The 25213-nt window shown below is 45.7% G+C and overlaps 1 protein-coding gene across 2 annotated transcripts in view; it reads left to right on the forward strand.

Annotated features, from left to right (window-relative positions):
- The window catches only part of DNAAF8 (dynein axonemal assembly factor 8), a 151575-nt gene that overhangs the window by 54194 nt on the left and 72168 nt on the right, over positions 1-25213 (forward strand). The window contains exons 12-13 of one of the 2 annotated variants that reach the window (XM_043524105.1): positions 303-458; positions 5788-5982. In XM_043524105.1, the coding sequence (XP_043380040.1) occupies positions 303-458; positions 5788-5982 (351 nt within the window). The remainder of the gene's footprint in view (positions 1-302; positions 459-5787; positions 5983-25213) is intronic. The other variant, XM_037911638.2, reaches the window with a different exon arrangement.

Below are 25213 nucleotides of genomic sequence, written 5' to 3' on the forward strand. Positions count from 1 at the left end.
ATACAAGCAGCACGTCTCTCTTGCTCTTGCATAGCTGACTGAGTGCACAGTTTTCAGGTTACAGGGGTCCTTCCTGGGAAGATAAATCCCATGACCTACCACCACCTACTATTCCTATTTAATTTGGCCTTTATAATGTTACTGCTGGCTAAAGCTTAGCTATTCCATTAGTCAAGCTAGGTACAAGCTGTCTCCACTCAAAAGCAGCCAAGTCAGGTGAAGGGGTATTGTCACTCCCTTTCCGAAAAGGCCATCATGCAGCTGTGTGTAACATGAAAGCATCTGTTCAAATGAATTTACAGGTACCTCCCTTGAAAGTGAAAGGTGGGCTCAAAGCCCCGTTTCAGGTGCTGGGTCTGCAGCAGGTCTGGCGAGAGGATGGGCTGGCACTCTACGCTTGCCTAATTCCAGCAGACGAATCTCTGGCACAGAACAGCACCAAGATCCGGAAGCATAAAGTGAGTGGCAACACTTTGACATGTCCATTACTCAGAAATGCTCTGGTATTTATTAAGCGCCAGATTTGAATATCCTGACTCCAGCTAAGACGCCTAGGAGCCAGCATAGTTTAGAACAGCCCATAGGCTGCTCTAAATCACAGCAGGGGCTGTCAGCTCAGGATTGTGGGAGCAGACAGGTGACTTACAGGCACTCTACTCTATTTCTCACTCTGCTCTTCTCACCTGCGCCGAGTTTGAAATCTGCAGCTCAGAATACATCCCCATACATCAATGACCTTTTATCTGTTTGTTGCACATTAGCTGGCCAATATATCTCCAGTGGCTGTCAATACCCAGTGTAGAAATCTTTATCCAGCAGTCAAAGAAGGAAAGCTTGTTTAACTTGCAGGGTGGTTTTGTGTTTGTATTTTTACTATGTGAAAATGTTGCTTAAGAGGGCATATTGTCTTGCTGTTAAATTCACAGGACCTGGAATCCAAAGCCCTGGCTTCCATTCCTGGTCAGTTCAATATTAGGTGGTAACCTAGTCCTCTTAACCATTTTCTTACTGAATGATGTAGCAGGAACACCTTGGAAACACACTTTTCCTTGGTGTGCCAGTGCACCCATCTCCTGAAGGCCACATTTGAATGAACATTCTGTATATAATCACTGCTGAGGCACTGACTGTAGCCCTTTGCTAGGTTGGGGAGGACTGGCAGCTCTCTGGTGGCACAAAGCAGCTCTAAAGATGGTGTAGCTAGCCAGTCGCAGATCCCTCAGTTACAGGGGGTGCTTGAGTGGCACAGAACCACAGTCACAGTTTCTGTGCAACCCCACTTAGTGGCTGCTGATGTGGCCAGGGAAAAGGGGTGATGGCTGGATCCTGGAAATCCCTGGCTGCCAGAATGACCCCTTGGGGCCATGAGCAGCCCTCATGCTGTTCTAACTTGCACCAGAGATCCAGGCTGGCACATCACAACCTCCAGATCAAAGGTCGGGGGTGGGGGTGCAAATCTGGGTTTAGAACCCATTCCGCTGCTCAGATGGAGTGAGTGCTCCTCATCCACAGCTGAGGAGCTGGCTGCCTGTGAGCAGGGAAGACTAAATTTCCCATGAAGTATCATAAAGCTAGCCTGGAATGTGACAGCTGTGGCTGCAAAGCTTTGCAAATACGTGATTGACGCTGACAACTAATGTCATAATTAAAACACTGCACAAGAGACAATAAGCAAACCCTCCTGTTGATGCCTGGGCACTGTGGGGAGAAGCAGCTGGGTGGGTGAGGAAAGGCAGCCTGCTAAACTGCCTAAGGGTATCACAGTGATTTCCGCCCTACGTCCACTGGATCCAAGATAAATGCTTTGAAACACAAGCAAATGGGTGGTAAAGAGACTTACCCCCCCCCCCCCCCGCATCCCCTTGCCTTGATACTATCTGTTCACCTCAGCCATGGAGCTGATCAGAGTGTCGAAATAAGTTAACACGGAGCCAACTCAAAAGTCCCATCTGGTGTCATATAATTGAATGTATTTTGCAGGCTACAGGCCTAGGCTGCTCCGAACATTTGGTGAAGTCAGGGAAGGGGGTTGATTTTATCCCACATTGCCTGCACGTGCTGCATAGAGCTTCCAGTCACAGAAATAAATCATGGAACAATCCTTCCACCCTGCTTGCATGCACTGCCATTGGTACCCAGTTCAGCTAATACACACAATGGTGAACACATGAGTCAGCTGGACGGTGTTCCTTAAACTGGGCCTGTGTGCAACTGATGTTTCCTCTCGTGAGAGGTCTCCTCTCATCACAGAGGCTCCAGCATATGCCCTTCCCTACAACACTGCCTTTGTTATTCCTGCTTTCTTCAGACACTTGTACAGCGGCTCTTGGTTCCCTTGTCAGAGATGTAAGCTGATGGGAACCACTAAAAACTTTCAAAAATGTCAGATGCAGCAGAGACAATGAAAACAAAAGCAACTCACTGCTGCCTCTTTTATTGTTCTCCTTATCAGCCGCAGCTATTGCTGGAGAGAAAGCTGGCAGATTTCACTGTTCAGACTCTCCCCTCTAGTCTCTTGCTGCAGTGCTAATGTGTCATATCTTACCTGGCAACATGAGATAACAATATTCCTCTCTTGCAGCAGTTAACATTCCTCGTTCTAGTTGTTTCTTATGGAAACAATGGCAATCAGTCATTGGGGCTTAGCTTAATTTGGTGTGCAAAATCTCATGGTCACTCTGTTGTCCAGGAAAATAACTTTGTTGGTTGTGAGATTCGAGGACAATATGAGTTGTTAAATTTTTTAGATCATCTACAAAAGAATGTACAAGGTCATGGTCAAAATTTAAGTCTAGCACCCGGACATTTTAATGTTCTCAGCTTGAGTAATCCATAGTTCTTTTATTAGTATGACGAACAGACACATGACTGGCTGTGCAAACTATTAGATACATTTAGTGCCCACATGTTACCAAAGAGAAAATGTCTGTCTGTCTATGTATTGGTCTGTTGAGCCCATCACAGTAGTATCTGATTCACATCGAGTTAGCCACAGTGGACTGTGATGTTTTTTTCTTTTAATATTGTTTCATGAATGTAGTGCTGAAAGGCAGTGGATTGCTAGTCCTGGAAACTGAGGACCTATTTCAGTCCACAGAGCAAGTGTTAACTTCCCTCAGCCTGTCCGCTAATATTCCCCAGCTGTGACATGGTGGGACCACTCATAGGTTGAGCAGGATATTAAGTCCCATTGGGCCTTGCATTTCTTGTCGCTTTGGCTTGATTGCCAACAGGGAGGCCAGCTGTGGTGGTGACAGTAGTCTTTAAGAGGAGTCAGGGCCCAGTCTAACTATGGGGGCCTTCTTTAAGGAGAACAAGCCCATCTTGGCCAACCTGTAGTATTTATCTGCCTAGATGGCTGGTGTCAGCTAATTGACTAATGAGCACCTGGCCTGATAAAAGGCTGCCATAGTTCAGTTGAGAGGGTTGTTCCTAGAAAGAAAAGGCTCAGAAGAAGAGGTGCTCCCAGAGACACAGGCCCATGAGGAAGATCACTGCTGCTGAACTTTCTTAGTGCAGGATCGGAAGGACTGAATTATTAACATAGGCGCTGGGAGGAGGCCTGTGGGACTCCTGAATTTAGGCGAGGAGGCTTGTTGGTCTTAACAGCCAGCTCCCAGAGGAAGGGTAGTGTTGAGGGGCTAAAGGGTTTGTACCGTGAAAAATAATAAATCAGCCCCCTAGGGGGGGAATCTTGATTTAAGTCGTGGACTGGGAGTAAATCATTGCAATTGCAAGACTGCAAGAGAGAGAGAGTCCCTGCAAGACCAAGGGGTTGTACTTGAGGGTGGTGCCCTGCCACACGTGTAATAATAATAGTAGTTAGCTCAGACTGCAGAGGTGGACATTTGGCCACTGTGAACTGGACTGACCTGTCCTATTCATTTCACATAGGCCATTGGATGCTAATGGTTTTTTTCAGGCACTACCAACCTAGAAAGGACACACTCTCCATTCTAGTCCCCTGAGCCTTCTGCTTTCTGTTTACTGGGCATTTCATTGGCAGCGGCATGTCTTTTGTTGTTGTCAGATTTTATTTCTCTAGCCCAAGGTCTAATGGTTTCTGAATAAAAATATAACAGGCTCCTCAAGGAGGGAACTGCTGTCTTGGGCAGGTCAACCTTTCGATCTCTCAACCATGACAGCATCTTTTGTTTTTAAATCTATTTCTATAAATCAAGCAAATCTTCAAAATTTATCCCCCTCTGTCATCAGCTTTGGTAGCTTTTGGAATGCCAGTTTCTGTCCCCCTTCCAAACAAGTGATTGAAACGAGACAAGTTTACCCATTCCCTATACAGATCAGGGTCCTGGAGTTGTCAGAATGATACATTTATCTCTTGTAACCTTTGCATCCTGATAAACAAGATGTATTTAGAGGAATGTCTGATGGGAATCAGATTTTTATGACACATGCTCTTTAAGAATTTAAACGGTGTTTTCAGTTAGGCAGGCTATCACTAAATACAGCAACCTGATTGTTTTCTATACACTTGCTAACACTAAACAATTTTGTGGTGCATGAAAATAACTTCCATGGAGTCTCTGTCATTGAATGAGCTGAGGATTGAGTCTGAGACCTTTACAGTTTGTGCTTTTGTTTGAAGGTACCAGAACAGATGCTAGAGAGAAGATATTTTGCATAACTATTAATCCTGATCATTTACAAGCTGGCCCCTGTTAACTGGCCCCTGTTTGGGAAAAGTCTTCTCTCTGGCAGCCCTAGTTGTTTAGAACCAATTTGGAGAGACAAGTGGGTTTAGAGAGGAAACCAAAGAGATCTGTAACTTCCCAACAGTGCAGAACAAAGATTGGGTTCCAGTGTTTTTAATAACAATCTTATTAAAAAATCAAATGAATACCACTGTTCAGGCCTGTAAAATAGCCCCGTGAGAGATTTCTTAAGTGAATATTGTACAGCATTAGACTGATTTATGGTCCCCTTAATGAAATAGTTTCCCCCCCACCCCCAGCTTCAGAAAGGCAGAATCTGGTTATAATTAAAAGCAGTGATCCTTCACAAAGATTTATATAATACAGTCATCCCCTGGGCTGCAGAACAAGTGGAACGTCCCCTAGCCAAAAGAAAGTTACTGGTCACCTTTGGTTGTAGAACACTGATGAGATTCATAGCATTGCCCCTTGGCCAGAACTACTGAAATGATTAGCTGGCTTAGCCATAAAGCTTTATTATGGAGAGCAGCATTGGCCTTAACAACTTCAATTGGCTGTAAAGTCCAGATATAAAATAACTGAGACATGCTATCCATCACACAGGGCTCCCAGCCTTTTGGGTGTCCATACCACTTCAGCAGATGAAGAACTTGTCTGTGCCTGCCTGTGCCCTCTTCATCCCCCTTCAACTGCAGCTAGCAACCTCCTCTCTACCTTAGTGATGGATTTAGGGTCTCACCTCCGTGCTAGTCCCCAGCCTGCCTGCCTCCTGTTTAGTTGTACTGTACTTATATGCAAGGCTGGGTAGGGCTTAGAGAGCTGAAAGAGAGAAAATGCTGGGCAAGTGTTTCATCATTAAAATAGGGAAGGGGTTGTGCTGCTGGTGGGTTTGACAGGAGAGGGGAAGATAGCCAGCCAAGGATCAGAGGCAAAGCTGGAAGTATAACTGCTGGTCTGCATTGGGAACTGTGGTAAATTCTCTCCTCCATCTCCCATTTAACTCCAGTCATGCAACATGTGTATAAAAAGCTTCTTGTAAATAATATGTGTTGCTGTCTTGCAGTGCGCTGTTAACTTGAAGGCCGGGCGTTTAATCAAATGTCACTGTTTGTAGGCTAAGGAAGCTCTTCGAGGAACATCCATTTTTTACCAGCAGATCTCTACGTACCTCTCCCATACATGGCTTCCAAATGTTATCTGGTGGAGCAGAGAACTGACCAGTCGCCTCCAGAACGAACTATATCCACTCCTTCCAGAGATTCCTGCTGTACGACTCAACTGCATCACCGCTCTTAACCCTGACCCTAAGGTACTGTCTGTGAACTGTGTGTTTCTATGTTCTACCATGACTAGGGCCAGTAACAGGTGTTGGCCTTCATCCATTAGGAATCTTTTCCTATGGTCTAGGTAAGGACTTAGGGCCTGATCCTAAGCCCTCTTAGTACTCATAACTCCCATTACAGTAAGAACATAAGAACAGCCATACTGGGTCAGACCAATGGTCCATCTAGCCCAGGATCCTGTCTTCCAACAGTGGCCAATGCCAGGTGATTCAGAGGGAATGAAGAGAACAGGTAATCATCAAGTTATCCATCCCCTGTCACCTTGTGACATTGCACTTCGTATGCTTTATGAAAATATGCTTATGAATGTGAATATGATGTAACTGGAATATGCTTTATGCAAAAGGTCTCTTGTAAGGTATCATTACAAAGCTTATAATCTACTGAGTGTGTTCATCCTATTTGTTTGCATGTATTATTCCTATGTCTGGAGTCAGGAGAATAAGATATAAACTTATATTACTGATGTAAACATATTAAGTGGAAGCCATTAAGGGTGCTTCAGAATCAATGAACTGTAAAGGGCTCTGTTTACTTGCAAACCTTCCTGTGTCATGTGGGCCAGCCCAGGAAGAATGGAGACTAGGGGTCTAACAGTGACATGTGGCCATGTCACCTAATAATGAAGGCCATCTTAAATCTGGTACTTTTCCATTTAGAAGGAGGGGTGGGATCGCAGAGAGACAAAAGATTCCCACCTTGTACCAAAGCTATAAAAGGGGGTGGAGCAGGACAAAAGGAGGCCAGTCATGAGAAAACCCCTGCTTACCACCTGAGATGTCTGCTGGAACTAACAAGGACTGTACCAGGGGAAAGGATTGGGCCCAGACTAGGAAGGAGTCTATGAAAGAAGCTTAAGGGAACATCTTTGGGGGTGAGATATTACATGTAATCAGTTTCTTAATGTATAGGCTTAGACTTGCGTGATTTTGCTTTATTTTGCTGGGTTACTTTGTTCTGTCTGTTATTACTTGAAACCACTTAAATCCTACTTTTTATTTTACTTAATACAATCACTTTTGTTTATTAATAAACCCAGAGTAAGTGATTAATACCTGGGGGGAGCAAACAGCTGTGTATATCTCTGTGTCAGTGTTACAGAGGGCAGTCAATTTATGAATTTACCCTGTATAAGCTTTATACAGAGTAAAACGGATTTATTTGGGGTTTGGATCCCATTAGGAACTGGGTGTCTGGGTGCTGGAGAGGTAACCTGCTGAGCTGTTTTTGGTTCAAGTCTGCAGCTTTGGGGGCGAGGCCTAGACCCTGAGTCTGTGTTGCAGCAGGCTAGCGTGTCTGGCTCAACAAGGCAGGGTTCTGGAGTCCCAAGCTGGCAGGGAAAACGGGCTCAGAGGTAATTTCAGCACATCAGGTGACAGTCCCAAGGGGGTCTCTGTGACTGAAACCGTCACACACCTATTCCCAGCATCTGGCAAACAGGCTAGGGACACTGTAGAGCATGGGTTTGCGTCCCTGCCCATCCTATCCTTCAGTCAATGAGGATTATGAGCACTCAGCACCTCTTAGGATGAAGCCCTTATCAGACTAAACTAAGCCTGGGAAGGCATTAACCTTGTAGCAAACATGGGCATGTCTAATGATCCATAGGAAGCATAAAGATTAACCTTTCACTGTTGTCAGGATGTACATGTCTTCCATAATATCTGCTCAAATGAATGAAATGCTAGAAGAGTTCATGTGTTTCTGGATTAATGGAGATGTCTGTTTCTTTGAGGGACCTTGGACATTATATAGGACTTGCCCATTCTATCTAATTGTGAATGGTCACAGCTGCATTCACAGAAACAGTTCTCTGGGACAAATTATGATTGCTACAGGAAAATGTGCTAAGCCTCTTGTTCTCCTAGCATTTCCCTGCAAGAGGCAGTCAGAATGTGGCTACCTGCATTTCCTGAGTTCCAGGGGGCTCCCAGCACTGCTCATCCCCACAGAGGATGCTATGCTGTGGAGAGGTGAAGCCATGATGCTTACAGATTGGTAAACAACCAGATGGCTGCATTGGCGGCAATGGTCTTTTTCCTGAAGGTCTAGCAAGGACCACCAGCGAATGTGCTTCTTCTTCCCTTCCCAGATATAATGCATTCAGCTGTTGCTGCCCAGGCTGAGTCCCACTCATTGCCTTCTCGTAGCATCAGCAGCATCTGTCAGTCGTGTTGTTTTCCCATAATTTCCAGGCCAATATAAGCACAGATACACAATCCCAGGAAACAGTGGACACTGCAGTGTTGTTTCACGACTGAGCCGATTCCTTTGAAACTGATGCAGTACAATACCTCTTATATAATTCTAATCAGGGGTTAATAGTTACCCAACACCAGTCAATACAAGGAAGAGGTAGGCACTAACATAGCACTTACAGTTTTGCCTCTATGATGTTCCACCTCCTTGACTGAAAAGGCAGCTTCTCTCTCATTGATGTGCAGCCAACGTGGCTTCAAGTACTGGCAAGTGCTGAAAAGTTACCCAGTATATTGTACAAGATAAATCTGGTGCTTATTTGTAAGGCACAGAATAAGGCCTTATTTAAATCAGGGAGAGCTTTTATGTCTGTCCCTTATTAGGGGAATTATAAATCATTAGAAATTGAACAGCCAGGCAGCAAACCCATTTTCTGTGTGAGGGATCTATCTCAGCCTCGCCTGATTAGAAGAAATTAAGTTAGATAAAAGGCCAGATTTCCCCCTCAATTTCAGGTGTTGAGCACTTCCTGGGATCACTCCCTTAATTATGTGAAGGCCACATCACATCATGGCCCTTTAACCAGGTCAACCCACTTTTAAAACATGAAGCTTTCAGTTAAAATTCTGATCTCTCTAAGCAAGCTAGAATCGGCCAGATTCTCAGCTGATGGGGACTGGTGCTATTGACTATACTGGAGTCATGCTGATTGACACTAGGAGACAATCTGTCCCAGAGTTACTAAAAGCCAGCACCATATCGGTTTTACATGTGAAATTCAGTGTTAGCTTTAATCAGGCCTGTCAGCTTGAAAAGTCTGGTGTAGCACCAGTGATCATTATTATTTATCACTGATATCACAATGGGGACCAGAGTCCTAACTAGATTGGCACCCCATAGTGCAGAGCATTGGACACATGGTTAATAAATACAGAGCTCTGTCCCAGAGACCTTACAGTCTAAAAGACAAGATGCAAAAAGATCGATGAAACAAACAAGTGGACAGGAGTGTGGAGAGAGGAAAATGGGATAAAAAATGTAATAGGATGCCTTAGTCCAGCCTTGTTCTGTGCACAGCGGATAACCGGTCAGTAGCATTAATCTTTATACAGATTCTTTGTCAGAGAGAGAGAGAGAGAGAACATTTAGTTTTCAGTCAGTTGGTCCAGTAGTTTCTCAGCAGATTCTGAGTCCCAAAATAGATCACTTTGCCTTTGGTGCCTTACTTTGAAAGTCTCTGTTATTAATGCTATACATACTTTATATCGATCTGCAGTATTTCATTTTGGATATCCAGAGCAATTTCACAAGGGGATCATTAAAACCCCAGGTTAGGTTAGGAGTGACATAATCCTTGTGGAGGTTTGCAATTAGTGTTCCATGTCAGCAAAAAGGGGATTGCTTCATTTTAATATAAAATACAACTAACTGCATCTTCATATTAACCCTTGGGATGCTCTGTATTTGTCCTGATAACCTCCTTCCCCTCTCCTGTTCCTTAGTTCCAAGTGAACAAGACTTACCTCCTTAGTACCTCCAGCAGTGCTCTGAGCACAAGTGAGCAGGCAGTCTCATGGTCCTTGCCTGCTTTTTCTTGGCCACTCTGCACAGAGTCACCCTGGGCTCCCAGTCTGTGCTAGTTCCCAGCCTGCTGGGGGAATCAGGGAAGTGGATTATATCTGGAGCAAATGCCAAGAGAGAATGGGGGCTCCTGCTTGGGGAAGGTGGATCAGAACTTGCTCAGCTGTGAAGCACTGGCTCTGCTTTACTTGCCCATAGTGGAATCCTCCAGTAGCTCCACCATAGCCCTGTAAATTAGCTAGTTCCCAGCTGACTTCCACCAACAAGTGAAGGCTTGTTTTCCTTTTTCATGGGATAGTTCTGATTAATAATGGGCCCATCCTGAGTTCCTTACTTTTTACTGAGGCAAGACTCCCATTGACCATGATTGGAGTTTTGGGCCCAGTCGAAATTCTCCTGGGTGTAACTCCACTGAAGCTGAGGATGAGTGTTGTCAAAAAATAACAACACAGCACAATATGGGGTAACAAGTGCACTTGGTGGCTATATGAAGACTGAAGGCATATCACCGAAGGCATACAAAATTCATTGCTGAAGTATTTCTTCACTCTGTTAATATACAGATACAGCCCCCTAGAAAACAACCTGCCTCCAGAATTTGTGAACAACATGCCACATAAGAGATCTACTCCCATACATACAAAAGACCAAAGCAGAGTCTGAGTTTTCACAGATGTGATCATTCTGGTTTAATGATAGGTATAAACTTCTAGCTGCAACAAAATATATCAGTCCAATACAGTTGATACCAGAGTGTGCTTCATGTTACAGGAATATAGTCTCTAAAGATCATGAAGAATGGGGAGCCACTTGGGAATTTCTCGGTCTGAACATTCTGAATTCGATCAATTAGGCTTTAGTCTCCCAAGGGAAGAGGTTAAAATCCCCCATCATTTGGGACATTTAAAACAAGACTAGAGAAAGCGCAAGAAAATGTATGATGGGGAACTATCTTGCATCAGCAGAATGACCTCCTGGGGCTGTTCTCTGATTAAAATTTAAGAAGCTCTTTCCCAGAGAATATATTAATGGGATATTTGAATAACAGCGTTTATATGACACAGCTGACAAGAACTTTTAGAGTTTTGCAATGCCTTATAGAAGTGATGTTCATTCTCTTCTCCAAAATATATATGTTATAATATCTCCCCACTCCTGAATCTCTGCTCTTAGCATGTGACTGACAAATCTCATAGCTGTAGAGTTTTAATGCCTTACATTGTCTTATCAACAAGCACCATGCACTTACCTCTGGTAAGGGTGAACAGCACCTGCCTCTTATTAGCAGCTTTTACCATCACAGCTGATGGAGGAAAACAATGAGGAGTGCTTGTGGCACCTTAGAGACTAACAAATTTATTTGCGCATAAGTTTTTGTGGGCTAAAACCCACCTTATCAGATGCCTGGAGTGGAAAATACAGTAGAGAGGTATAAATACACAGCATATGAAAAGATGGGAGTTCTCTTACCAAGTCGGGGGTCAGTGCTAATGAGCCAATTCAATTAAGGTGGAAGTGAGTTATTCTCAACAGTTGACAAGAAGGGAGGAAAAATCACTTTTGTAGTATTAATGAATTCAGTGTAATCAAGGTGGCCCGTTTCAAACAGTTGACAAGAAGGTGTGAGTATCAGCAAGGGGAATATTAGTTTTTGTAGTGACCCATCCACTTCCAGTCTTTATTCAGGCCTAATGTGATGGTGTCCAGTTTGCAAATTAATTCCAGTTCTGCAGTTTCTCATTCGAGTCTGTTTTTGAAGTTTTTTTGTTGAAGAATTGCCACTTTTAAGTCTGTTATTGAGTGACCAGGGAGATTGAAGTGTTCTCCTACTGGGTTTTGAAATTTATAATTTTTGATGTTAGATTTGTGTCCATTTATTCTTTTGCATAGAGACTGTCCGGTTTGGCCAATGTACATGGCAGAGGGGCATTGCTGGCACATGATGGCATATACACGTCTGTGTAGGTGAATGAGCTCCTGATAGTGTGGCTGATGTGGTTAGGTCCTATGATGGTGTCCCTTGAATAGATATGTGGACAGAGTTGGCACTGGGGTTTGTTGCAGGGTTTGGTTCCTGGGTTAGTGTTTTTGTTGTGTGGTGTGTAGTTGCTGGTGAGTATTTGCTTCAGGTTGGGGGGCTGTCTGTAAGCAAGGACTGGCCTGATGGAGGAGCTCCCTTGCACAACTGCTGCTACCATCACATCAGCGTTTAATCATCTTCACTGACATCTTCACCTGATTCTCATTAGGTTCTTGGCTGCAGAGCTGCTACCTCTAACTGTTTTCTGTCAAACAAATAAATAAAAATTGCATTAAGTAATGTGGTCTGGGCTCAGCGCCTCACAGCTCTTCAGATGTTTTATTAATCTTTTACTGCTGCCTGTGCTCTCTCTTTCTCTCTTCTTTTCACACAGTCTAAGAAACAGTCTAGTGGCTTCAAGCTACGCCCCAGGTGTGGACATATTGGGTCCTTCATGTATAGATATGACAGTTACCTGAGATGCCTTGGGTGCACCATGACTTGGCTGGATGTGGGATCTGGGAGCTCTCAGGTCCCAGTGTGTGCCTCAGGGCTGTGCTGCCCTCCTCTGAAGCTTCTGTTAAGCCTGATGCCAAATCTTCAAGGGCTTCGTTATCAAGCATCTGAGCTGGGCATTAGGACTTTGCCTTAATGCATGTCTGACAGGATCGACCCTCCATAACAGTGCTTCGGCATCTTCAGAGTGATCGGCCTGTTCCAGCTGGAGTCACTGGAGGATGCTGAGAGATTGGCATGCTTGATGCCTGCCCTGGATGGTGCTGGTTTGCAAGGCCAAGGCACCACCTCTCTCAAAGCACAGATCAAAATCCTAATCAAGGAGTGCTACTCACCTGCATCAGTAACACCTCACCAGTCCTTGATTAGTCAAGGCCTCCTGCTATTCAGTCTCTTCCTGAGCTGGTACTGAGAGGCCAGCTACCAGGCATTCCTGCACCTATTGTAAAGCCCGATGAACTCGTTACATTGCCTTGGCTTCAGTGCTTATATATGCCTCACATTTCACCTGATTGGTCAGACCACTCACCCAGTGCTGAGTCTACTTGGGGCTGACTCACTCCCCTGTCAGTAACTCAGATGCCCCAGACCCCATGTATACAGTGATAATATGGCTGTACAAATGGATGCCTAATTGCAGACTTACAATGAGTTGCTGCATTAACACACTCCAGAATCTCAGTTTACAGTGAAAAAACATGATGAAATCGTGACCCCACTGAAGTCAGTGAGAGTTTTGCCATTGACAAACTTATGGTTGAAAAGCTGACCTTCGGAATATGACCCAAATGTAAACTATCATGATGATGTTTGCCTGAAACAAGCTTCGAGAGATGTGAATTGATCCAGTTCATCACAGTGGTTTGTTCACTCTGGAGCCGAATGACTGTAAATTAACTGTGAACACGGCTAACTATTCCACAGATGATTGGTTAGCAGAACCATCCAGTTAACATTCTTATCCATCATAGCTGGATGTGGTGATACATACTGGGGGAGGAGGGTGCAGTGGGGTATCTAGTTGCTGTCAACGTTTGCTGGAGGACGGGAATGTGGAATTCAGTGCTACCTCCTCCTACACTTAAAATCACCTCTGTCCCTGCCCTAAAGTGGGAAGAAGAGAAAGCAAGGTACATACCCATCCCAGTATCAAATTCTCAACTACCTTGTGTATGCCAGTATCCAGGACTGCCCTCCCCCCTCCCCCCCGCCATCCTGTGTGATAGAAACTCTAATTGCCCTCTCCCTAGCCATCCAAACCTCCACCTGCCCCAGGCTGATTGCACAATGCATTCATGCATTTTCAATACTAAAATCTGCCCCACATTGAAATTCTGGGAGTTCTGTAAAACAAATGGAATTTAGTATCACAATAAATAACACAAGGGTTTGGACCACCTGGTGGCAGAGAAGGGAGAGCATTTAGGAGTAATGCCCCAAATCAACGGTCCTTGCAGCCTAATTCTGGGGTCCTTGCCATGTAAATCTGAAGTCCCTGCTGTAAACAGTTCCTGCTGTGCTGCATCAGACTTGGTTCTTGAATATGTCTCACAACTGGTGCCTGAGCACCAGCTTTCAGTGCCTGTGTCCCTGGCACTTTCTTTAATGCTGTTGATGCTTTCACTGCCAATGGCATTGACACAGCTGAGGTTGGTGGCTCCTTTGTCAGTGCTCCTGCCACTCATCTTGGCTTAAACCTGAAGATGCCAAATGAGCTGGTGGAGATAGTTAATGTGGATCATGCGAAGGATCTAGGAGAGTCTCTAAGGCACCCAATCCTTCTATGGAGGTAGAGAGGAAAGCCAATGACTTTCTCATGGAGGATTTGAACAGCGTTTCTTTCCGTTTCTTATGCTGGGAAGCACCAAGGGCTTTGGGGATGAGATAAGGAAGTAGCTAGTGTTCCCTCCCGCAAATCCGGCTATGGCTTCCTGCTTTGGCTGGGAAACATTTCTCAGGCTAGTAGATTCTATTTGCTACATAAAGATTATTTTCAGATTCTCTTGACATAGTTTGATGGTCAAGCCTTTTCTTTAGCTCTTGTGGGGAATGAGTGCAGAATATGCTTGCATTCAAGAAGGGAAATGTCAGAGCTCATTGTTTTCTTGTGCGACAGCCGGAGTAACCAGGCTTCTGTAGAATATGCTTCCCCTTCCTACTTTCATTGTTTCTGCTCTGTATTTTGCAACCCATTTTTGTTGTGCTGTGAAATCTCTTCCCCTGACTGTGTCTGGCTTCATCTCTGCAATCTTGTCTGAAACAAAACAATGGCTCCAGGTTGCTTTTTAATGATTCTTTAAGAAAAAGTAATGTTTGTTTTCAGTCTCAGTTATGCTGTAGAGCAATCTTCTCCAGTGCCTTCAGGTGACAGAAATCGGAGTATGTCTCCTGAACAACAACCAAGAAATTTGACAGTTATAAAGAAAAACACAGGATGCCACCAGGTAGGAACGGGGCACCCTAGTCCTCTTGGGAATAACGCTATGGGCCCAGATTTTTTCTGTGCCAAGGTCTGCTTGGTAGGGGGCTGTCAGGGAGATGATCAGGCTGCTCCAGCCCCAGGATAAGTCAGAGCAGCTTTGGGGCTGCTGTAACTTCTGTCAGTTGCTCATAGTCCCCGAGGGACCATACAATCATAGAATTTCAGGGTTGGAAGGGACCTCAGGAGGTCATCTAGTCCAACCCTCTGCTCAAAGCAGGACCAGTCCCCAACTAAATCATCCCAGCCAGGGCTTTGTCAAGCCTGACCTTAAAAACCTCAAAGGAAGGAGATTCCACCACCTCCCTAGGTAACGTATTCCACTGCTTCACCACCCTCCTAGTGAAAAAGTTTTTCCTAATATCCAACCTAAACCTCCCACACTGCAACTTAAGACCATTACTCCTTGATCTGTCATCTGCTACCACTGAGAACAGTCTAGATCCATCCTCTTTGGAACCCCCTTTCAGGTAGTTGAAAGCAGCTATCAAAAGTTCAATGAGTGAGAATTGTTCTACTATGTCCCGTTTCACTTCTGACACACCCTATGTGCCAGGGTGTTGGGGGCAGTTGGCATAAGAGCTGATTATGCTGCCTTGTGCCAGCAGAGAGCTCTCCTACTAGGGGAATTCTCAGCAGCCATTGAAGGCCAGCTTCCTCCACTTTACACCCCCTGAGTGGTGCAAAGTGGCTAGAACGTAGGCAGAGATTCTCTCCCACTTTCCCTGAAGATAACAGGGGGGCTTTCAGTCATGATGTGTAAACTGGTTTAATGGGGTCTCTGGGCCTGACTCAGCTCTCACGCCACTGTTCCACTGGTGCAACACTGATCATTTCAGTGGAGGAAGTGAGAAGAAAATCAGGTCCTGAGGCTAAGCTGATATAACTTACACCTCCTTCCTGCCTCTCTCTCAGTGTATGTTACGCTCCCTTACTGGCATGTCACTTATACCCCTTTATCCATCACTTCTCTTTGACCCTTGATCCTAACACATACTGTGTGTCCTTTGAACCTTTAGCTTGGCTGTGTGGAGCTTCCATGATGTACCATGATCTTCCCTCTTGGAGATGGGAAGGGGTACATCATGGGAGATGTAGTCAGGCCAGGGAGCCCAGCCCTTAGAGGAGAATGGGGGCATGAGGCAATTGAACGAGAACTCCCATGTGGGACTGCAGCATTATGTCCAAATAGAAATATTTTGGTTTTCAAGTGTTTGGTTTTCAAAGAAAAATAAAACATTTCCATGGAAAGCAGCCACTTTTTGTGAAAAAAATCATTTTGCCAGAAACCCAGTTCTCCATCAAAAATAGTTTTGATGGAACATTTTCAACCATCCCTGGCAAGGAGGCATCACTGGCAGAGCAGGGGTTTGGGGGGATGTGTGAAAAGAGACATGGATAGAAAATAGAGGATAAGGCAGAGTTTATATTTAGAGCCCAGAAGGTGATCACAGGAGACTGAACTCCCCTATTGAAACAAGTTCTTTTGGAGAAGCCTGGGAACAGGGCCTGGGTCAAGAGAAATGAAAATGTCACTCCTCTTGTGCGCCAACATGCATCCAGCTGGCCAGCACTGACTCATGCTGAAAAGGAGCGGCAGAAAAGATTAGAAATAAATGGGCTTCCCTGGGCCCTGAATGATTTTGACATTATTCGTAGTTTCTGATAACAGTGGGATCACTCAGCTACCCAACAGGGGATAGTACATTATGTACCAAAGCAAGGCTCATCCAAGAATTTTATCCATCTGTGTTTACATGATTCTCCCCTAAATATGTGGCTAGATTTCTATACAATGCATGCTGAAAGAGGGAAGTGCTGGAGGTCCCCTCTTCTCGGACATTTAAAACTAGACTGGTCTAAACACTAGCTAATATACTGTAGGCACCAGTGGGGCATTGACCCGTGAGGAGAGGGGTCGACTAGATCAACCAATAGGACTTCCTACCTCCACTTTCTGTGACTCTGTGAATATCATATTTGGGATAACTGCCAGACAATACAATCTGACATATCATGGGTACAATGTATAGAGGCTTCTGATTCCATGACGTCCATTAGACATCACTTCTTTATTTGCCAGCTAGCAATGTGGCTGATAAATATATAAATGGCCTGATTTTCAAAACCTAAGAAGTCTAGGGCCTATTTGCAGGTGTGTACCTTTGTAGTCACAGTCACTGCAATTTAAAATGGCCCATAATTTGTAATTCATTCCCTTCCTGCACAATCAATGAGAGGGTCTTTGGGTCAGATTATTATTCCAGTAGCAGGAGTTACTTCACTGAAATCAATAGGCTTGAGCCTGATGTTACTGAGATTAGTGTCACTTATAGTGAATGGGAAATAGGTAATCTCAACTGAATTCTGCCCTTATTTACCACCATACAATTTCTTACTATACTTGAGGCTGCAGAGGTGTCAATGAGACAGGGCTTGTGTCATAAATATAAAGGGAAGGTAGTAACCCCTTTAAAATCCCTCCTGGCCAGAGGAAAAATCCTCTCACCTGTAAAGGGTTAAGAAGCTAAAAGTAACCTCGCTGGCACCTGACCAAAATGACCAATGAGGAGACAAGATACTTTCAAAAGCTGGGAGGAGGGAGAGAAACAAAGGGTCTGTGTCTGTCTGTATGCTGCTTTTGCCGGGGATAGACCAGGAATGGAGTCTTAGAACTTTAGTAAGTAATCTAGCTAGATATGTGTTAGATTATGATTTCTTTAAATGGCTGAGAAAAGAACTGTGCTGAATAGAATGACTATTCCTGTCTGTGTGTCCTTTTTGTAACTTAAGGTTTTGCCTAGAGGGATTCTCTATGTTTTGAATCTAATTACCCTGTAAGGTATCTACCATCCTGATTTTACAGAGGTGATTTCTTTACTTCTATTAAAAGTCTTCTTGTAAGAAAACTGAATGCTTTTTCATTGTTCTCAGATCCAAGGGTTTGGGTCTGTGGTCATCTATGCAAATTGGTGAGGATTTTTACCAAACCTTCCCCAGGAAGTGGGGTGCAAGGGTTGGGAGGATTTTGGGGGGAAAGACATGTCCAAACTACGTTTCCCAGTAAACCCAGTTAGAGTTTGGTGGTGGCAGTGGAGATCCAGGGACAAAGGATAAAATTAATTTGTACCTCGGGGAAGTTTTAACCTAAGCTGGTGAAAGTAAGCTTAGGAGGTTTTCATGCAGGTCCCCACATCTGTACCCTAGCGTTCAGAGTCGGGGAGGAACCTTGACAGCTTGGCTCATTTGATTTAAGTAACAAAAAGGTAGTGAAATAATGTAAGAAATGGGAAATGGAGATTGACACTCAAACTCCTACAATGGGGCAAACGAAGAGTCAGCCTTTCCCTCAAGTTTCCTAAACTATGTTAGGTTGTGTCCTAACTAGAGCTGTGTGAATAGCAATAAAGGTTTCCATGGAGATTTCGCCACATTCTGGATCAAGTTTGCTTTGATCACTTTTGCCCTCTTTCTCTTTCAGCTTCTTGAATATTCATGGGATTGAGTTTTTGTGCCGGGGTCAGCCTGCATGCATGCAACACCACAGCTCATGTACAAGTAACACCCTGTTTGTGTTCAGTTACGTGATAGCACCAAGAGTGCTCGTGGGGCCATCATAGATCTTGTGGGCTTAGGCATGAGGACGGTAAGAAGTAGAGCAACAATAGGGAGGGAAATAAGGGATTTCCTACAACAAACAGCATTGTTTGAACATCGTGAACAGCAGAGGGAGAGAGCTGGGGTCTCCAGTTTGAAAACGGTGCTGGTAAGGTCTCTCTCTGAGAGACACTTGGCTCACGTGCTACGGAGTGCCCACAAGTGATTGAGGGAGCAGTGTGATCACCCAGACACAACTACCCACAGGTGCTGCAGCACATCCACATTCCTGTGACTGTGCCACCAGATGGGTGCCCTGCCCAAGGGCTGCTGAGGGTATGTCTACACTACAAAATTAGGTTGATTTTATAGAAGTCGATTTTTACAAATCAATTTTATATAGTCGATTGTGTATGTCCCCACTAAGTGCATTAAGTCGGTGGAGTGTGTCCTCATATCATGGCTAGCATCGACTCACGGAGTGGTGCACTGTGGGTAGCTATCCCACAGTTCCCGCAGTTTCCGCTGCCCATTGGAATTCTGGGTTAAGCTCCCAATGCCTGATGGGGCAAAAACATTGTTGAGGGTGGTTTTGGGTACACGTTGTCAGTTGCCCCCCCGCCTCCGTGAAAGCAATGGCAGACAATCGTTTTGTGCCTTTTTTCCTGGGTTACCCGTGCAGACGCCATACCATGGCAAGCATGGAACCCGCTCAGCTCACCGCTGCTGTTGTGAGCATTGTAAATGCCTCGCGCATTATCCTGGAGTATGTGCAGAACTGGGCTAAGAGACACCAGCACGAGGATGATTGTGATGAGGACATGGACACAGACATTCCTGAAAGCATGGGCTGTAGCAATTGGGACATCATGGCGCCAGTGAGGCTGGTTGATACAATGGAACGCCGATTCTGGGCCTGGCAAACAAGCACAGACTGGTGGGACCACATCGTGTTGCAGGTATGGGATGATTCACAGTGGCTGTGAAACTTTCACATGTGTAAGGCCACTTTCCTTGAACTTTGTGAGTTGCTTTCCCCCGCCCTGAAGCACAGGAATACCAAGATGAGAGCTGCCCTGACAGTTGAGAAGCGAGTAGCGATAACCCTGTGGAAGCTTGCAACACCTGACTGCTTCTGGTCAGTCGGAAATCAATTTGGAGTGGGCAAGTCTATTGTAGGGACTGCTGTGATCCAAGTAGCCAGTGCAATCTCTGACGTTCTCCTATCAAGGGTAGTGACTCTGGAAAATGTGCAGGTCATAGTGGATGGCTTTGCTGCAATGGGGTTCCCTGACTGTGGTGGGGCAATAGACGGAACACATATCCCTATCCTGGCACCGGGCCACCTTGCCAACCAGTATGTAAACCGCAAGGGGTACTTTTCAATGGTGCTGCAAGCACTGGTGGATCACAAGGGACGTTTCACCAACATCAACATGGGATGGCCGGGAAAGGTACATGACACTCGCATCTTCAGGAACTCTGGTCTGTATGAACAGCTGCAGCAAGGGACGTACTTTCCAGACAAGAAAATAACCATTGGGGATGTTGAAATGCCAATAGTTATCCTTGGGGACCCAGCCTACACCTTGCTCCCATGGCTCATGAAGCCGTACACAGGCAGCCTGGACAGTAGTAAGGAGCAGTTCAACTTTTGGCTGAGCAAGTACAGAATGGTGGTAGAATGTGCCTTTGGACGTTTAAAAGCTCGCTGGCGCTGTTTGCTGACTAGGTTAGACCTCAGCACAACCAACATTCCCATTGTTATTGCTGCTTGCTGTGTGCTCCATAATATCTGTGAGAGTAAGGGGAAGATGTTTATGGCAGGGTGGGAGGTTGAGGCAAATCACCTGGCAGCCGATTTTGAGCAGCTAGACACCAGGACATTTAGAAGAGCACAGCTAGGTGTGCTGCGCATCAGAGGGGCTTTGTAAACCAGTTTCATGACTGGCGAGGCTTTGGTGTGACAGCTGTGTGTGTTTCTCCTTGCTGCAACCCTCCCCCTTTGTTGATTTTAATTCCCTGTAAGCCAACCACCCTCCCCGCTTCGCTCACAGCTGGCAAAGGAAATAAAGTAACTATTGTTTTGAAACCATGCATTCTTTCTTTATTAATTAAAAAAAAAGTGAGATAACTGACAAGGTAGCCTGGGTGGGGTGGGGTGTGGGAGGAGGGAAGGACAATGCCACATTGCTCATTGTAGCCACACTACAAATCAAAACTGTTGGAATGACAGCCTTCTGTTGCTTGGCCATCCTCTGGAGTGGAGTGGTTGGGTGCTTGGAGCCTCCCCCCGCGTTCTTGGGCGTCTGGTGAGGAGGATAGGAACTTGGGGAGGAGGGCAGGCAGTTATACAATGGATACAGTGGGAGTCTGTGCTCCTGTTGGCTTTCCTGCAGCTCCAACAGATGCTTCATCATGTCCATTTGCTCCCCCATTAGCCTCAGCATCACCTCCTGCCTCTGCTCTTCGTGCTCACTTAATGCTTTCCTGGCCTCTGCCTCCATGCATTAAGCTGTGCCCTATCAGTGTGGGAGGACTGCGTGAGCTTGGAAAACATGACATTGTGAGTGCGTTTTTTTTTGCCTTCTAATCTGCGATAACCTCAGGGATGGAGATGATAGGGGGAGCATAGAAACATTTGCACATGGGGGGAGATAAAAAGGGAGAGTAAAATTTAAGATGATACATTTCGGAGAACAAAAGGGAGACTCTTTCACAGTGAATCAAGCAATTCACAGCAGACAGCACATGTGCTTTAGGTACAAGGTCGCATTTTGCCTTTTATATTGAGCGCTTGCCAGTATGGTGACACATCACACCCTGCTGAGCAACAGAATTTGGTTTCCAGGCAGTCATGGTAAGCCTTTTGGTACGCCATGATAAGCCTTTTGGTACGCGGGGTTGGCTTCTTCTGCCTTCATAACGTGGGAATAGTTTCAAACGGCAGCGCCATCCTTTCCCATAGCAAGCAATGCCGGTTGGGTTTCACATTTAAAAGGAGGGGTGCGGTTTTCGGGTGGATGTGCAGCACACACCTTCCCCCACCCCACCTCATGGCTATTCTCTGGGATGATTGCTTCACCCCTCCCCCTACTGCATGGCTATTCTCTGGGATGATCTCTTCACCCCTCCCACCGCTGCGTGGCTATTCTCCAGGATGATCCCTTTTAGCCAAGTGCAAACAACGCAGCGTGAATGGGGTCCTTTTACTGTTCCCTTACAAAAATTCCCCTAATTCAACCAGGTGACCATGAATGATATCACTCTCCTGAGGCTAACTCAGAAAGATAAAGACCAAATGTTGCTTGAATGCGACCAAAACCCAGGACCATTCACTGCCATGCTTTGTGCTGCAGTGATTCCAGACTACTTGCTACTGGTTTGGCGTGGTAAAGTGTCCTACTGTGGAGGATGAAATAAGGCAGCCCTCCCCAGAAACCTTCTGCAAAGGCTTTCAGAGTGCCTCCAGGAGAGCTTCATGGAGATATCCCTGGTGGATTCCTGCTCCATCCCCAAACACATTAACAGACTTTTCCAGTAGCTGTACTGGCCGTGAAAGCATCCCAATTCTTCAGGGCAAATCAGACATTAAACACTATTGCTTTTAAACCCTGTACTGTAGTTACAAATGTGCACTCACCAGAGCTGCCTTCTCTGGCTTCAGCGTCGGGAGGGTATTGGCTCCAGGGTGATGAAAAGGTCCTGGCTGCTGAGGAGAACGGATTCACTGTTTGCCTGCTGCGCATTCTCCTCCTCCTCCTCCTCTTCCTCATCCACAAAATCCTCCTCCCTGTTGCGTGAGACTCTCCCCTTGCAGGTGTCCATGGACAGTGGTGGGTAGTGATAGGGTCCCCCCATAGAATGCCATGCAGCTGATCATAGAAGCGGCATGTATGGGGCTCTGACCTGGAGCGACCGTTTGCCTCCTTTGTCTTTTGGTAGGCTTGCCTGAGCTTCTTAACTTTCATGCAGCACTGCTGTGTGTCCCTGTTGTAGCCTCTCTCCACCATGCCCTGTGCAATTTTGGCATATATATTAGCATTTCTTCTTTTTGATCGGCGTTCAGCCTGCACAGATTCTTCTTCCCATATAGCAATCAGATCCAGTATCTCCCTTTCAGTCCATGCTGGAGCTCGTTTGCGATTCTGGGGGGACTGCATGGTCACCTGTGCTGCTGAGCTCACCACGCTGACCAAACAGGAAATGAAATTCAAAATTTCCTGGGGCTTTTACTGTGTACCTGGCGAGTGCATTGGAGTTCAAAGTGCTGTTCAGAGCGGTCACATTGGCGCACTCTGGGTTAGCTCCCGGAGTCCAATACCGTCGAATTGCATCTGCACTATCCCAAATTCGACCTAGCCAGGTCGATTTTAGTGCTACTCCCCTCGCTGGGGAGGCATACAGAAGTTGATTTTAAGAGCCCTTTAGGTCGACGGAATGGGGTTCGTTGTGTAGATGCATATTTACTATTCTTGTGTAGAAAGAGTAGTAAATATGGCAGGTGACCAGCTTGGCTTAACAGTGAAATCCTTGCTGATCTTAAACAGGAAAAAGAAGCTTACAAGAAGTGGAAGATTGGACAAATGACCAGGCATTGCTCAGGCATGCAGGAGTGAAATCAGGAAGGCCAAATTACACTTGGAGTTGCAGCTAGCAAGAGATGTTAAGAGTAACAAGAAGGGTTTCTTCAGGTATGTTAGCAACAGGAAGAAAGTCAAGGAAAGTGTGGGCCTCTTACTGAATAAGGGAGGCAACCTAGTGACAGAGGATGTGGAAAAAGCTAAGGTACTCAATGCTTTTTTTGCCTCTGTCTTCACGAACAAGGTCAGCTCCCAGACTACTGCAATGGGCAGCACAGCATGGGGAGAAGGTGACCAACCCTCTGTGGAGAAAGAAGTGGTTTGGGACTATTTAGAAAAGCTAGACGAGAACAAGTCCATGGGGCTGGATGCGCTGCATCCAAGAATGCTAAAGGATTTGGCAGATGTGATTGCAGAGCCATTGGCCATTATCTTTGAAAACTCATGGCGATCGGGGGAGATCCCAGACTACTGGAAAAAGGCTAATGTAGTGCCCATCTTTAAAAAAGGGAAGAAGGAGGATCCAGGGAACTACAGGCCAGTCAGCCTCACCTCAGTCCCTGGAAAAATCATGGAGCAGGTCCTCAAGGAATCAATTCTGAAGCACTTAGAGGAGAGGAAAACGATCAGAACAGTCAGCATGGATTCACCAAGGGCAAGTCATGCCTGACAAATCTAACTGCATTCTATGATGAAATAACTGGCTCTGTGGATGAGGGGAAAGCAGTGGACGTGTTATTTCTTGACTTTAGCAAAGCTTTTGTTACGGTCTCCCACAGTATTCTTGCCAGCAAGCTAAAGAAGTATGGGCTGGATGAATGGACTATAAGGTGAATAGAAAGCTGGCTAGATCGTCGGGCTCAATGGATACAATGGCTACATGTCTAGTTGGCAGCTGGTATCAAGCAAAGTGCCCCAAGGGTCGGTCCTGGGGCCAGTTTTGTTCAATACCTTCATTAATGATCTGGAGGATGGCGTGGACTGCACCCTCAGCAAGTCTGCAGATGACACTAAACGGGAAGGAGTGGTAGATACTCTGGATAGGGTAGGGATAAGATACAGAAGGATCTAGACAAATTAGAGGATTGGGCCAAAAGAAATCTGATGAGGTTCAATAAGGACAAGTGCAGAGTCCTGCACTTAGGACGGAAGAATCCCATGCACCGCTACAGACTAGGGACCGAATGGCTAGGCAGCAGTTCTGCAGAAAAGGACCTAGGGGTTACAGTGGACGAGAAGCTGGTTATGAGTCAACAGTGTGCCCTTGTTGCCAAGAAGGCCAGTGACATTTTGGGCTGTATAAGTAGGGGCATTGCCAGCAGTTCAAGGGACGTGATCGTTCCCCTCTATTCAACATTGGTGAGGCCTCATCTGGAGTACCGTGTCCAGTTTTGGGCCCCACACTACAAGAAGGATGTGGAAAAATTGGAAAGTGTCCAGCGGAGGGCAACAAAAATGATTAGGGGACTGGAACACATGATTTATGAGAAGAGGCTGAGGGAACTGGAATTGTTTAGTCTGCGGAAGAGAAGAATGAGGGGGGATTTGATAGCTGCTTTCAACTACCTGAAAGGGGGTTCAAAAGGGGATGGATCTAGATGTTCTCAGTGGTAGCAGATGTCAGAAAAAGGAGTAATGGTCTCAAGTTGCAGTGTGGGAGGTTTAAGGTTGGATATTAGGAAAAACTTTTTCACTAGGAGGGTGGTGAAGCACTGGAATGGGTTACCTAGGGAGATGGTGGAATCTCCTTTCTTTGAAGTTTTTAAGGTCAGGCTTGACAAAGCCCTGGCTGGGATGATTTAGTTGGGGATTGGTCCTGCTTTGAGCAGGGGGTTGGACTAGATGACCTCCTGAGGTCCCTTCCAACCTTGATATTCTATGATTCTATGATTCATTTTAAAATCGACCTAACGCCGCTAAATTCTACCTAATCCCATAGTGTAGACCAGGGCTGACTGAGACCTTCCCATCTTCTGGTCAGAGCTTAAAAAGCAGGAGTGGGGTGGCAGGACACATGCAAGGGAAAAAGGCCACAGCAACAGGAGAAGCAATGTGCTGGAGAGGTCCTTGCTGCTTCTGCATTTGATTGGTGAGTAGTGAAGTGACCTCTGAGCAGCTGCCAGGGATTTTCAGGACTGGGGTCTCTGGGGTTTCCCAGCCTGCATGGCCTAATCTGCATTGCACTGCTACCTGCGTAGCACAGAGGAACTGACAGAGACCTT

Source organism: Chelonia mydas, chromosome 10 (assembly GCF_015237465.2).
Source record: "Chelonia mydas isolate rCheMyd1 chromosome 10, rCheMyd1.pri.v2, whole genome shotgun sequence".
NCBI lineage: Eukaryota > Metazoa > Chordata > Testudines > Cheloniidae > Chelonia > Chelonia mydas.